The sequence below is a fragment of the Saccostrea echinata genome, unplaced genomic scaffold (genome assembly GCF_033153115.1).
Source record: "Saccostrea echinata isolate AGI-Se365-2 ecotype Australia unplaced genomic scaffold, CSIRO_AGI_Sech_v1 ptg000016l, whole genome shotgun sequence".
NCBI lineage: Eukaryota > Metazoa > Mollusca > Bivalvia > Ostreida > Ostreidae > Saccostrea > Saccostrea echinata.
In genome coordinates, this window is record NW_026889765.1 from 9,015,223 (window position 1) to 9,030,973 (window position 15,751).

Here is a 15,751-nt window from a genome sequence, read left to right on the forward strand (position 1 = left end):
AACAGGAATTAAACAAAAATTAAAGATTTTTCTCCAGGTCAGCAGACCTTCAAATTACTATTAGTCAAGTTAATATGCAAAAATGTTCATTTAGTTAAATACCCCCCCCCCTTTTTTTTTTTTAAATCCTCAATGGCTAGCAAGGGTAGGCAAAAGATTACAAGATTTTTATATAAGATTTTATACAAAATAATTCATCAAAAAAAGAAATCTTTAAAGATAAAGAAGCATAGCTAAAATGTCCATATCTAAAGAAATGGATCCTTCAGTGATATCAACATGTTTTATGTAGGTGGCATTATGGAAGTTTGGGGAAGGAGGGGAGGGGGAGCAAATTTATTCTCTGTTATGATGTATAGTACCATAAATAATTTACTACTAAATTTTTAGGTTAGCATCAGTGCAAGAGCACAGAGCTCCTCAGGTTCCCACAAAGCGTGTGGGAGGGAAGATTCCATCAGAAGAGGACAAAAAAGCTTTGTTGGAGAACATTAGGGCCATGGTCCCCGATCATCAAACCCGAGTGTTGAAGTTAGAGGTACGTTACATGGAAGTCAGACTGGCTCAACAATAATATCTCTTGAGTCAGAGAACTTTTACATTTCTGAAAATTATGAATGAGAAAATGCAAAAAACTGTATCCATCTGCTTTGATTGTGGAGATTTTAATTAATAATCATTACATAAGAAATTTTGACAAGTCCTATAGCTTTATCTCTTTAAAGATGTCTTCATGTGTACCCTCTTCATAGATAATTTTTGTTTACAGGCAGCTGATGCATCTAGACAACGAAAGAAAAACATTATCACACAACAGGAAGCCCTCAAGTTTGGAAAGTCTTTAGAAATTGCTACACGTCTGCTTCGACCCAGCAATAAGGAGTCAGTATCGTCTGCTGATGATGGAGTCACCAAGTCGTCTGCTTCTGAACAAGTTCCTGCTGGTCAGTCTTCCTCCTCAGCTACCTCAGTCAGCGTGAAACCAAACACGGTGTTGTCATCAATTCCATCCTCAGCCATCACAGCTACATCCATCTCACCATCAGAATCAACTGCTGTCAAGTCAGATAGGTCGCCATCTTCTCGAGAAGTTTCGGAAAAACAGAGTGAGGAGTTTGTTAATCAAGAAGATGACCCCTGTCTACAGGCAGCACTTCTAGCAAAGAAAAAGGATATCGCTAGGGCAGCATTTTTTAGTTCAATGACCACTCCCCCTACCTCACCCTCACCCTCGGATGAATTGAAATCTTTCTCACCACCTAGACCTTTAATGGATTATACAGTTCATATATCACAAGTGAAAGATTCCAGTACTGGTGAAACTCAGTACACAGTTACAGATGGACGATTTTCACAGGCTTCTCATTCATCCGCGACTGCTCAACTAGTGACGTCTACTACAACTGCCACCCCCACAGGAAGTAATGCCATTTCACTGGCGAGTACTCGATTAAGTCCAACAAACATTCCAAGAATCTCCTCTATAGTGAAGTCAACAGAAACAGTGGAATCATCCAAAATCACTAGAAAAATAAGAACCTCCACACCTATTGCTAGTAAAGATAGTGAAAAAACGGTTTCGAAAATTCCTAGCCTTAGAAAAGATGGACAAAGTGAAAGTAGCAGTGGACCAGATGTACGGCCTAAAAAAATACCTCCTCCCCCACCCCCAAGGAAAAGCAGTCGTTTACCAAGTCCTGGGGTCAAAATGGACACTGAAGTTTCTCAAAATGGAAGTGTGTCTATAGTTTCATCCAAGCCAAAAATTCCCCCCAAAGACATAACCATCCTGGGAGGGCACCAAATGCAGGTGAAAGATTCTGGAATTGGTACCTCCACCCCAAAGTCTAGCATTCTTCCAAAACCTTCAAGTAAATTTGAGAAAGGGATTATTGAGGCCATAGCTGTCCAAAATAAAGAGAGTTTTAAGGATAGTGGAACAAAATTGGAGTCCCATGAACAGACATTGTCAGAACAAGAGGCACAAGGGGCCAGAGCTAAAATGCCCCCTCCCGGCAAAAAACCCAAACCACCCCCTCCTCAGAGGAAATCTAGTCTCTCTCATTCTGAAGAAAAATCACAGACTCTGAAAACAAAGGAGGATTTGTAGGGTCTAAACAGAGGAAATTCAGACTTAACACATGGTGCTGATTAAGATGTTGTTTTGCAACAGTTTAACCTCATTCTACAAAATTAGGTCTCTGTGATCTTTGACAAAGTTTGATGTAGTCAAATTACATATTTATAATTTTGTTAATTGATAACTTAATTCAAAGATTGAGTGTTGTTGACATATGGGCTCTTTCTCATGTGTTTTTACATGTTTACATCGACTTAGAATTATTTTTTTCTCACATCTACCTCTGAATAGAAAGGATCCTCCTTGTTCAATTCTAGTCAATTTCATGCAGAATGATAATATGGTGTCTAAACTTAAATGGTTGTGTTTTTTGCATGCTTATTAATGAATTATTGATCAGACAATGAACCATAGCTGAGCTTGAATTTTTTTCATACAATGAAAAAAATAAAATTTTGAAACTGAAATGCTTGTTTTGACTATTTTTCACATTTGCATAAAACTTCAATAATTCTCACCAGCTGCTCATCTAAACTCAGTTCTGGGAAAATAAACTACTAGTAATATTTATATTTTTTGCCAAACTTTGTCAACCCATCAAAGGTAACACATTCTTATTTTTAGGGCCCCGCAAGAATTTGCGGGTGCCCTATAGTAATCACTCTGTCTGTCTGTCCGTCTGTCATTCTTCCGTCCACAAATTTTCTGTTTTTTTCTAATAACTTTTTTTAGGGTTGACCAATTAAGTTCAAATTTGGTATGTTGGTTGAATAAGTAGTAAGACATATTTTGATGCTAATTTTGGTTCTCTGTGTCATCCAGTTTGGAGCTGGGGTGGTGGGGTAGATTCCTTAACTTTATGAAAGAGTGAATCGGCAAAGAGAGATAACTGCTGAGAATGTTCCTATTGTAAACTATGAAAGGCTGCAATGAGTCTCTTGGGATTAATGAACTTTTCTCTTGAAGAAAATCCAAAGCATTTATCTTTATCTGTCACATTGAGATTAATTAACACCTCTGTCTGCAAATGAAGTTTGTTTTGAAGTTAAGGTCAATTCTGAATGATGTTTACATTCTCTGATATGTGGATTTAAATACATGTAATGTTCATACTTTATTTTGGTAAAATACACAATGAGTTATTTATGATTTTATTGAATTCTACAAACAAGATATAGATAAAGATATCTTTTTTATAATTATTTTATTTTTTTTTTTTCTATTTTTCTTTCTTTTTTCTGCCTTAGGTAAATTCAAGAATACTATTTATTTTAAGAGGTAATCGGATAATAACCTCATTCTATCATTGCTGAAAAAGTTCTTGTTGTAAATTTAGCATAATTAATCCCCTGGGATTAATTATCTTGCTGGTCACAGAAAATTTTAGAGGGTTTATTCTGTTTCTGTCACTTTAAGATTAATTAACACCTTTGTCTGCAACTGATGTTTGTTTTGAAGTTAAGGTCAAGCCTGGGTGATATTTGCATTCACTGAAGACTGGCATTTTAGAAAACACATGTATGCTTCATTCCTCTTTAAATATACAATTAATTGAGTCATTATAGATATGATGTTTTTACTGCCTTATGTAAATACAAGGATACTATTTACAGGTTGTTGAATATTTAGCAGTTGCTGTTGCTTATTCTTCTTTATATATTTTTAAATATTTCTAATCAAGTAAAATTCTCATCCCGTAATCTACACCCTTATATTTCTACCCCTTGGCGGGGCCCTTGCTGACTGGTCAGATTTCTAGTGTTGTAGTGCATTTAATGAATTTTTCCTCTTTATGGTGACATAAAAGACAGGAGGTCCATGGGCCACAATGCTCACCTGAGTCACTATGGCCCTGCCATTTTCCAGCAGATTTTTTATCTGTATATATTCCTTTGTGAAACTTTGATCACTTATTATGGCCCAACCCTACTTCTGGTGTCATAATTTGAACAAACTTGGCCATAACTCTTGAATGGTTGGTGCAAGGGCTCTCATATTTTACGTGTATTCCTTGTGACAAGACTTTCCCATGGGCACCATTAATTTTGACCTTTTACCTTGACCTTGAAGTTTGACCTATTTTTGAAAAACTTTAACATTGGCAAAAACTATTGAGCTGGTGCTAAGGTTTTCATATTTTCTATTCCTTGTGACAAGACCTTTCTTTGGGTACCAAGAACTTTGATCTCTTGACCATAACTTGCAAATGAGAAAATTTAACCTTTGCCATAAGCTAATTTGCGGGCGCATCAGTGTTTAAATTCACAAACACATCATTTTCTTTTAAAATCCTGTGTAAAATTTGATCACCTAATACGGCCCCAACCTACCCCCATGGGTTGGGATTTGAACAAACTTGAATTTTACACTACCTGAGGACTCAGTACTAGTATTTATATGTTTAAACATCCAATGCTGTTAATGATAGGAAAATTCTGTAGTTTGTAGGTCACCTGAGTCAATCAGTTGACCTATTGCTGTCATCTGTTGCCCATTAACATTTAAACATTTTCAGCTTCTTCTCTAGAACCGCTGAACCAATTTTGGCATATGGTATCTACGGGCGAAAGGGAACAAAAATTGTGAAATTCATGGCCCCCATCCCCTGGAGCCTGAGAAGTGGGCCTGTATTTCATGATCTGATTCTACACTGTATAATGAAGCTTTCAAATAATTCATCAATTATCCCCCCTGAAAAAGGAAGTGGCTCTTCATCTCAACAAATTTGAATCCACTTTCCCCAAGGCGATTTTGGTTGAAAGCTATAGAGATTCTTGAGAAAAAGGTCTAATTAAAATGTGAAACGTTGACAGACAGGCAGACGAATGATTGACGGACAAACCATGATGATAAACATTCATAAATGAAGAAGCTAACCCTATAAGAGGAAACATAAACTGGGCAAGCCTTCATCATTTCAACTGGACTTGGAATAAGAATCATGGACTAATCTTTATGTCACAAAGAAAAATAACAATATTTTGATATAAAAAAATTTATTAACAATTTTAATGACTTAAATTGTTCATATACATATCTCTCATTACAGTATTTATAATATGTCAATATGATTGCATCAACTCACAGTCTCAAAATGCACACATCACTTAAATAGGTTAAATAAGATATAAAGAATGTGGACATATTGGTTTTTCTTTTGTCAAGGAAGCCCAGTTGTCAACTGTTTTTTATTCCTTCACATACAAGAGAGTTCCTATGTTGTATAATATCAATTCACTGAAAATACAGATTGTATTACATAGTCAATGTGTACATGTCATATACCATACATGTACATCCAGTAGGTGTCACATACATGTACATCCATAATATTAACTCATTTTTTTTCAGTTATTTTAACATGATTTTTTTATAATCTTAAAGTTTTCAAAAAAAAAAAAAAAAAAATGGTACACAACTGACATCCTCTAGCTATACTTGGTACCCTATATTACAAATAAAAGTAAAAAAGTTGATAGGTTTTCGGTTTGCCTTCAAAAGCTGATCTCCTGAGACAGAATATTTGCATGTAAGTGGAATTTTTTCTTATCAATAGCTGTGTTCTGATTGGATATAAGAATACTCATTAATGTCTTTAAAAATCCTACATCGGCTCTCATTCCTCTAACTGTATCACTGCTGTTGGAATGTTTTCCCACTGCAAGTAAATCAAAACCATAAATCAAATCTTCAGTTTTCTGTTCATCAGTCATTTATTGATTTAAATAAATTTAAATGCTTAAAATATCAAGTTTAAAATAGATAAATAGCGTTGCTCGGTCCATTTTTGAACGACCATAAACTGTTTTTCAAGCATGGTAAAGGGAGATAATGTCATAAATGATATATTTAACACAGCCTCCTTCTGATGTTTGGTGACCTACTGACCTTATTGTTTTCTTCTCTTTGCTTTTGACTTCTGGGCGTGCTCTGTTCAGTACTTTTAAGAATTCCGAGGTTTTGGATCTCATACGTGAATGGATATAAGCCTGAAAAAATAGATTTCTTCCATGTTATACTGCTGGTAATCTATGTTTAAAATTTTATAATGACTTCATATCTTTCAAGTTCAAAATAGAGATATATCTCTAATACCTTAATTAGAGCACAATGATAAGGCCGCTATAATTTTGCTATACAGTGGTGTTCACAAAAGACAATGCTCAAAACACCACAAGAATAAATACACGCATTTTTTTTATATATACCTTAGAACACTTAATGTGGTAATGCAGGTAGTCTCGGAGTGTATGAATGAGGTTAATTGTGTTGTCCCGAGCAGCCTTGCTAGTGTGGCGAGGAAATAAAACTGAAAATAAATATAAATCATTTTAGTTTTACTATTCACCATGACTATCCATTCAGTCATTCTGTAGACATGATCACAAAACTATTAAGTTCACATCACAGTGTTTTTTTAATCAGATTCCTGACCTAGGTTTGAATTTGCTCAATTTTACCCATATTTTTCTAAACACAGTGTATTCTATTTAGTGCCTTCGGCGGAAAGCACTTTCCACTTTATCAAGTACATCGCTAACTGTTATGCATGTACATATTTATCCTTTGCATGTTCAGAAAGCACTAAATAAAATCTTGGCCAACTTGCTGTAAAATCAATTTCCGCTAAATATCGTGCATGCTAAATATATTTACAGTATTGTTTTGAATTTGTGTGTTCTTATACCCATTTCTTTATTAGTCTATCATTTAAGATGCTTAACTGTAGATTTATAGTTTTGTCCTACCATAAAGTGAAACCCGAAGAAAAAAAAAATGAAGTAAAAAGAAAGTTGTATTCAGAAAACAGTCGTAATTAGGAGTTGAGTAGTTATGGAACAGAGTAATAAAACAAGCCCAAAACTTATTCAGATTTACTGTACTCTGCTTTAAACAATATATAAAATATTTTATGAAAAAATAAAACTTCAAAGTTCAAAATTGCTTCCCTTCAGTGATAATACTGCTCTGTCAACATACCGAATGTAATGTAACCTATGTTATCCCCAACACGTGCGTCAGTGCCTGCTAACTCTTGGGGAGGATCCCGGTGAGAAAATAGCACCTGGGGTGCCTGCTGGAACTTCCTACGACCCTCCTTAAACTCCTGCAACACAACAACAGATTTAGAAACTAAAAGCAGAGAAGATTCACTTGCCCACTTACCTTTCAAATAAAATCCCACATATAGAGTCGCCTTCATTTTCTTGACATACATGAAGCTCATTTAACATCTGTCAATTGAGAACCCTTGTGTCAGATAAGAGTGAATAGTACACCAAATTATTTCTCTATTTCTCAGGGTTTTCCTTCAAAGTTGGCACCAGGTGAATTCCTGCCTCCTATTTAGTGTATGTATGATTAACTCACAAAGACTCTCCTAGTGGATTTGTACTTTGTGCTCCACGTGGAAATGCCCCCACCCCCACCCCCCAATTCATAAGAATTTATTGGCTACTGTTTACGTTTGGAAAATTAAGTTAAGGAGTACCTTTTCCCACATTCTCCCACTTTACTAGTTTTCATTTGCCAAGATTTATTTTCCATTGGCTTGGTGACTGTATAAGAAAAATATGAAAGTGAAATGTTTGATTTTGTGTCAGTGCATCTCTGTACATACCTGCATAAAAACTTTTCCTATAACAACATCGTCATCATCCCTAAATATTGTGCTAAAAATAACTGTCACTCTGTCCTTCTGTGCATCTACATACCTAATAAAGAGTAATAAATGGTTAATACTCCAAAATTTGAAGAGACCTGTATACATATAAAATACATGGTTACTGTCTTGAAATATAAGAGATACTGGGCGAGATAGAAGGCGAGGCTTGCCTGGCCTTCTTTGCATTTTCGATCCAAGTCCAAATATCGCTTATATTTCAAGACAGTTATCATGTATTTTATTTATCCTGCAACATAGATTTACAGTTGAACTCCAAAATGAGCTACTGTATACAGGGTTATTTTTGCCCCCTGTTATTTTCGGCCTTTCACACTTCCAAATAATTTTGCCCCATTTTAAATTCGCCCAATCACAATTCTGTTTAAGAAATTATACTGTGTTTCTTGAATTTGCTCCATTTTAAATTCGCCCAACTGTGAGTAGGGCGAAAATAAAACGGGGGCAAAAATTTCCCTGTATACATTACTTTTAACAAATTTTGGATCATCTCTGCAGTTGAAACTATGATGCCATGGTATAAACAATGCAATATAGATGATGTGAAATTAAACCCATTCTGAATACTATCATTAGTTTTTAAAAATGTTTAAATGCTTATACGAAATTTAAATCAATTTCTTGCAGTGTGAAATTAAAACCACCGCGATTGGTACTTTTGAGAAATCGTGAAAATTTAACACCATGGAATTAAAATGACTTACAGTATATAATTTATGAAATCTCAATTGTGTGGGGTTTTTTTGAATAGGGAGGGTGCTTTTTTTTCTCAAAAATTTTCTATTCAATATTTTTTAAAATGCTGTTCTTTGTTCATTATGAAACAGAAAAAAAATCTGTGAAGGAAATAAATTCATTTATATTCTAATCTGTACTTTAGGAAGTAGGAAATTAGTCTATAAGTTAATTTTCCTTTAACTTCCTTAACTTAAACAAATTTTCAAGAATAAAGTTATGTTTTATTCTAAATATTTGAAAACATTTGTCATGCTATTATCAAGAAATAAACATTGGAAAACTTTCCTCATTGCACTGAATATGCTATGACAATAGGTATAACACACCAAATATTTATGCTTTAAAAATATGTTTAGAAAATATGCCATTACAACAATATGCCAATAAAGAACATATGGAATCATTTCCTTTGTGCACTGAAAAACATCACTGATTTCATCCCATCTCAAATCACCTTAAAGTTAAGACTTTTAGTGCAAAGGGAAAATATTCTAATAAAATTGGTGTCTCTATTGTAAGTACATTCATTTATCAGAAGTTTAGACATACATTGTCTCGTCATTATATCAGAAGTTTAGGCATACATTGTCTCGTCATTTTATCATCAGTTTAGACGTACATTGTCTCGTCATTTTATCATCAGTTTAGACATACATTGTCTCGTCATTGTATCAGAAGTTTAGACATACATTGTCTCGTCATTATATCAGAAGTTTAGGCATACATTGTCTCGTCATTTTATCATCAGTTTAGACATACATTGTCTCGTCATTTTATCATCAGTTTAGACACACATTGTCTCGTCATTGTATCAGAAGTTTAGACATACATTGTCTCGTCATTATATCAGAAGTTTAGACATACATTGTCTCGTCATTATATCAGAAGTTTAGACATACATTGTCTCATCATTTTATCAGAAGTTTAGACATACATTGTCTTGTCATTTTATCAGAAGTTTAGCCATACATTGTCTCATCATTTTATCAGAAGTTTAGACATATATTGTCTCATCATTTTATCATCAGTTTAGACATACATTGTCTCGTCATTTTATCATCAGTTTAGACATACATTGTCTCGTCATTTTATCATCAGTTTAGACATACATTGTCTCGTCATTGAATCAGAAGTTTAGCCATACATTGTCTCGTCATTTTATCATCAGTTTAGACATACATTGTCTCGTCATTTTATCATCAGTTTAGACATACATTGTCTCGTCATTGTATCAGAAGTTTAGACATACATTGTCTAGTCATTATATCAGAAGTTTAGGCATACATTGTCTCGTCATTTTATCATCAGTTTAGACATACATTGTCTCGTCATTATATCAGAAGTTTAGACATACATTGTCTCGTCATTATATCAGAAGTTTAGGCATACATTGTCTCGTCATTATATCAGAAGTTTAGGCATACATTGTCTCGTCATTTTATCATCAGTTTAGACATACATTGTCTCCTCATTATAGCAGAAGTTTAGACATACATTGTCTCATCATTTTATCAGAAGTTTAGACATACATTGTCTCGTCATTTTATCAGAAGTTTAGCCATACATTGTCTCATCATTTTATCAGAAGTTTAGACATATATTGTCTCATCATTTTATCAGAAGTTTAGACATATATTGTCTCCTCATTTTATCAGAAGTTTAGACATACATCGTTTCATCATCCCTGTACTGGATAACTGCCCTTTTGTTACCAGTGGCTCCCTCTTCTTGAAACTGGAAGTATTTCTCAAACACTGATGCAAAGCAGTTCCGCTTCAGTAAGCCGACCTTTGTGACCCAGTCTTCCCAATCTTTCGGCACTTTTTCAAGGTCAAACACCACTGACACATTATAACCTTAAAAACCACAAGAAACAATTTTTTGGATTTTTTTCCCCCTCCTAAATTCAAACCGATTTCAGAAATAATGAAATTTGTGATCTTATCCTTTGTGAATTATCAGATGGCATAAAGTTTCAGTTTACTTAAGCAAGGATATTAAGCAGTTAATACTTTGTTAAAACATGTTTTCCAGAATTGTAATGTAATCTATGATAAGTTTCTTTAGACAGGGATATTGAACGGGGAAGGAGAGGACAAGCTGAAAGAAAAATTGCTTAAACTGATTTTATTCCTTAAAATAAAAAAATCTGCCTCCAAATTAATATGGGAAAAAACATTGCTGAATACTATACAGTATATATCCAGAAATGATTAAACTCTTGATCACTCTATTAGTCCTTGATATTTTTCACAAAGACTGCATACAGGGAATTTTGGGCCCCATTTTCACCCCTTTTGCCCTTATCATCAGTGAGACAAAGACAGATTTATATCTCTTTCAACACAACTGTGTCTTGATGAAATTAAAATGGGTCAAGTCATCTTCCAAAGGGTGAAAATAACACAGAGGAAAAATAACCTTGTATACAGTACATGCTAATCCTTTTTTAACATTTTTTCCCCTAGAGGACTTGGGATAAGAGGCTGACCTTGTAAAGTCAAGATCATATATTAATTTTTTTTTATTTCCTGTATAAATAATCTGATTGTGATGAAATAACTTCTCTTTAGGTTTAGATATGGAACAACATGTGTCAAATTTTTTGTGCTAAATACTGATAAAAGGAAGGGTTGTTTTTTTTAAATTTGAATATATGAATATGCATGGGGACACATTAAATATAAGCCTGAGTATCAAATAAATTAAAAATTACCTTTATCACCTACACAAAATAAATTAAAATAATTTAATAAAATGTAAACATGTACCATTACTTAGCACATTGCTGCAAAACACACAGACACATAACTTATCACATGATAAAAGCAATTTTATGTAATTTTTAAAGCAAAATTTATACATATATGTCTAGCAATAATGTTTATTTGTATTTTTTAAGTCATCTCTTAAAATTTCTAATGCAAACAAAATATCTTTACTAAAAACAGAGAAAGATTTACATCGGCTGTTAATTAAACAAACTTCCAGCTAATAGCATGTAAAAGAAAAGTAGGCAAGCCTTAAACAGATGACATTTTCTTTTCTCAGAGAATGAATTATGCCTCAGTAACAAAATATGACTGCAAAATAGATAAATTTTTGATAATTCTCAGATAATTTCTTACCCTCCTCTGGGGTGGCTAAGTAGTCTCCGTAAACTTTCTTGATGAGCTAAAACAAACCAAGAATAAATCTGTTAAAGTGCCTCCACCCTCAAACTTTTTATGGATTCAAACTAGGAAAAATGCACTAATTTCAACTTCATATACATCTACATAATTGATAATCACAGAAAATGTATAGGGCGTCATCTTTTTAAAAGATGTCAGGCATACATAAACAGACATATATATAAATGTGTTAACATAAAAAAATCACACATTTTTTGGTAAACAGCATAATCAGAAAATGTGTAAAAACTGGTTCAAATGACATGTAAGTGCTTCTAAAAGTTTCATATAATTGTTTCTTTAATATGTGCATATTTAAATTGTGGATATCAGGGAAACCATTATATGACAGATACAATCGATAAAATACACGAATTCATTTTAGAGCACTATAGCTCTTTGCACAATTTTTTTAAGAGTAAATGACTGGTTAATTATGAAAAATATCAATTTTTTTACACTCTGTACTAAACCATATTTTTTTTATCGTACTTGCTGGTAAACAATCCTACAAAAGATATGATTCTATTGGGCAAAAAGTTTTATTAAAATTTTTGCAAAAAATAAAAAAACTGTGTCACATGAGGGTTGAGGAAACTTAATCAAAAGCAGAAAAAAAAATTAAATCTTGTATCAAAAAGAAAAAAAAAAATCATGGGAAATTCATCATACGTTGTAAATATCTCATTATTTTCCTGCAGAACAGGACCATGAGCTCCTCATAAAAGGGTGATGCATGAAAATTTATACTTGTCATATTATAATTTTATTTACATCATCCCCTCTCGTCCCTTTCAATGGAAACACTTCTGATCATTGTTGAAAACGGAAATTTCCTCTACCTAAGGTTATTTCTCCCATCCCCAGTTTTAAAGAAGAAGCTGCTAAAGTAATTAACTTTAAGGATAATTGAAATGATTCAGATGATGCAACACACTTCAGGCAAGAAAAACAATTTTTTTTCAAGTCAAATCCTTTAACTTCAAAATATTCAAACCTAGAACTTGACAGCTATAGATTAGCTCATCTTCACTGCAAAGGGTGATGATCTGTTCCTCTTCTATTTTCACCAGAAGAGGAGTGGATCATCACCCTTGGTTAGCAAAGATGAGCTTAGCCCAACAGAGAATGCCTCTGAAGAGTTTACTGTTGTCAGACAGTCTTTGATATTGAAAATAAATCAGAAAATTTACCTCATCTGCTCCATGTCCCTGTAAATCTTTGTAAAACTTCAAGGATATGCTGACCTGAAAGAATATTTACCATTTTACTTATCTGATTTATCAGAGTATTTATTATTGAATATATTTTCATAAACAGCATATAATTCCTCCTGAAATATATGCAAGATGTTTACAAATTTCTAATTTTATAAATATTAATGCTATATTAATTGCAATGTCAAATTTATACATGTATAAGAAACGTATCAATGTAGACTCAATTTCCAGGAAAAAAACTTAAGGAAAAAAAAGGTTTCTACATGTATATATATACATGTATACAAAATGCCTCATCCTTTTCTCTTCACAGATTATGATATAATAAAGTACTGGAAAATTGTGCTATTAGTCACAATGTTTCTTTGCATTTATCAGCTAACTAAAACCATATCAGATACTGTAAATCACACTTTATTTGCAAGAACTTTATTTTCCTGTAATTATGTGAGACTGTCTGCTCACAAAAATTTCATTCTTGCATATAATTCCACTATTTCAAAAATTAATATATATAGAGCAATAACCAAAATCCGTGAAAATTTTGTTTCGCTTATAAACACCAAAACAACAATCTTGTGAATATAAGGTGTCATGAAAATTTAGTGATCTATAGTAGTTTTTTTGTTGGTTTTTTTTAGAAAACATAAACATTAGCTATGACACTTACCCTTATTTTACCTTTATCATCATTGGGATTAGAGATGTGATACAAAACACCATCAAAGTCTGAAATAACATTTTTTAAACAAAATTAATTCAAAAACTTTTTTTTTCTTTTTAAGGAATAATATTATTATCACAGACCATTGTTGAGAATTTACGGAAGCCGGTAGGTGCCAGGTAGAAAAATATTTTATCTGGCGGCCGCCAGAAAACTTTCTGGCGGCCGCCATATAATTATCTGGCGGCCGCCAGATAAACAACTGGCGGCCGCCAGAAACCTATCTGGCGGCCGCCAGAAACTTATCTGGCGGCCGCCAAATAATTTTCTGGCGGCCGCCAGATAAGTTATCTGGCGGCCGCCAGAAAGTTATTTGGCGACCGCCAGAAAGTTATTTGGCGGCCGCCAGAAATTATGTGGCGGCCGCCAGATATTTATTTGGCGGCCGCCACATAATTTCTGGCGGCCGCCAAATAACTTTCTGGCGGCCGCCAAATAAGTTATCTGGCGGCCGCCAGATCTTTTTATCTGGCGGCCGCCAGAAAATTATTTGGCGGCCGCCAGATAAGTTTCTGGCGGCCGCCAGTTATTTATGTGGCGGCCGCCAGAAAGTTATCTGGCGGCCACCAGATAAAATATTTTTTCTACCTGGCACCAACCGGCTTCCGTAAGAATTATATAATATCTGGTATTTTCTAATAAAACACCGAACTTGAGGACTCACCTGCAACTGTTATATCAACATTATCTGGTTTATTACTGTAAATAAAATTAAAAAAGAAAATAAGTGAGTAGCATAAAAGTATTCTTGTAGCCTTACAGAAAAAATTACAAAGATACGCATCTAACATTTTCCAAATCCTGAACTAGCCTCAAAGCATATAATAGCAATCAAGTGCCTTTAAAGTTTTCAACCAAGTGTGAATTCATATTCATTTCCAATCTAATTAAAATTAGATGTTCCGAATCCGCTATCGCTTCTCAAACATCTAACAACATCCCATTCGGGGTAAAGTCAGAGAGACTTTTCGATTATGAATAAACATAAAAATTTTTGCCAATCAGATTCAAGCTTCTGTATACAATTCTAAAATTAGTTGTATGGCTACATCATAACATTATTGATGCTCAGTAGACTGTCTTACGTTGAATTAAAGTAATTTTGGTATAAATTGAACTTATAGTCCGCCAAACTGACATTCTTACCTGAATAACGCAAAACGAAAATGCGCAAACTAGGCATATACGTCTATATATTCTGCACGTCACATTCATATATAGCACGGTCTTTACCATCCATATTTTGTTTACTACAAAACACCTCAGGCGTTTAGGTTTGGCAGTAAAAAAAGAAACGCATTCGAACTATAAGCCAAGATTTTGGAGACGTTGATTTCATTGGGTAATCAAAAGGTCGCTCTGACGTGACCCCGAATGCGATGTTGTTAAATGTTTGAGAAGCGGTAGCAGATTCGGAACATCTAATTTTAATTAGATTGTATTCATTTCATACAGTTTAACGCGTCATTTACCAGTAGACAATCGTTATGTTATCTTTATGAAAACATCGATATCCGAGTTTTGTTAGGCTAATCCTATTTAAGATGTTGGTAAATCAGCATTGTCTTTAAAATATTAATTCATCAGCTTTATCAAATGAAAATAATATATTGGACCCGGTGTGCAGAACACGGAAGTCTTTATTGCCTGGGCTAATTCTACATACCCCGCTACTGCATTCTGGAATTTTAATGTCAGCGTTTCTTCTACAATCCTGTTGTTGATTTCCAGTAAAATCATTTTCTAACTATCAGAAAATCACCCCAATAATTGTATATTGAAAACTTTTTTCCTTGGGGTGTTACCATCTAACTTCTCACAGGAAGTTGATTCACGGAAATAAAACGGAAACTCTGATTGGTCAATATTCTTTATTTAATCCGTTCGTACTTGCACTTATTCGTTTTTTTGGGAAGGGGGGATCTCTTTAAATTACGTAATATGACAGCTAAGCGTATTTATATCCTTTTTGAAAAATAAGGATATAAAAAAAAATCGATTACCATGAAAAGAATCGCTTCGACATTTCAGAGAGAGAGAGAGAGAGAGAGTCTTAAGAAGATTTATAAATATTTGAGATTTAAATGATATACTTGTAGAGGCGTTAAATCAAAACAAATAAAATAGATTATG

General features: G+C 33.7%; 2 protein-coding genes across 6 annotated transcripts in view; one reads left to right on the forward strand and one right to left on the reverse strand.

Moving 5' to 3' along the window:
* LOC133188402 (coiled-coil domain-containing protein AGAP005037-like) overlaps nucleotides 1–2,547 on the forward strand; it is a 34,065-nt gene extending 31,518 nt beyond the window's left edge. For all 4 annotated transcript variants that reach the window (XM_061323805.1, XM_061323802.1, XM_061323804.1 and 1 more), the window contains 2 exons: nucleotides 391–538; nucleotides 770–2,547. In XM_061323805.1, the coding sequence (XP_061179789.1) occupies nucleotides 391–538; nucleotides 770–2,110 (1,489 nt within the window). In that variant the 3' untranslated portion in view covers nucleotides 2,111–2,547. The remainder of the gene's footprint in view (nucleotides 1–390; nucleotides 539–769) is intronic.
* LOC133188404 (actin-related protein 2/3 complex subunit 2-like) overlaps nucleotides 1–15,467 on the reverse strand; it is a 136,168-nt gene extending 120,701 nt beyond the window's left edge. The window contains exons 1-11 of one of the 2 annotated variants that reach the window (XM_061323815.1): nucleotides 15,285–15,467; nucleotides 14,283–14,317; nucleotides 13,565–13,623; nucleotides 12,868–12,921; nucleotides 11,630–11,675; nucleotides 10,171–10,357; nucleotides 7,701–7,794; nucleotides 7,061–7,187; nucleotides 6,289–6,389; nucleotides 5,969–6,069; nucleotides 5,707–5,738 (exon numbers count right to left, since the gene is read on the reverse strand). In XM_061323815.1, the coding sequence (XP_061179799.1) occupies nucleotides 5,714–5,738; nucleotides 5,969–6,069; nucleotides 6,289–6,389; nucleotides 7,061–7,187; nucleotides 7,701–7,794; nucleotides 10,171–10,357; nucleotides 11,630–11,675; nucleotides 12,868–12,921; nucleotides 13,565–13,623; nucleotides 14,283–14,317; nucleotides 15,285–15,358 (903 nt within the window). In that variant the 5' untranslated portion in view covers nucleotides 15,359–15,467 and the 3' untranslated portion in view covers nucleotides 5,707–5,713. Of the gene's footprint in view, nucleotides 1–5,057; nucleotides 5,739–5,968; nucleotides 6,070–6,288; nucleotides 6,390–7,060; nucleotides 7,188–7,700; nucleotides 7,795–10,170; nucleotides 10,358–11,629; nucleotides 11,676–12,867; nucleotides 12,922–13,564; nucleotides 13,624–14,282; nucleotides 14,318–15,284 lie in introns of those variants that run through there. The other variant, XM_061323814.1, reaches the window with a different exon arrangement.
* Between the last annotated feature and the right edge of the window lie 284 nt (nucleotides 15,468–15,751).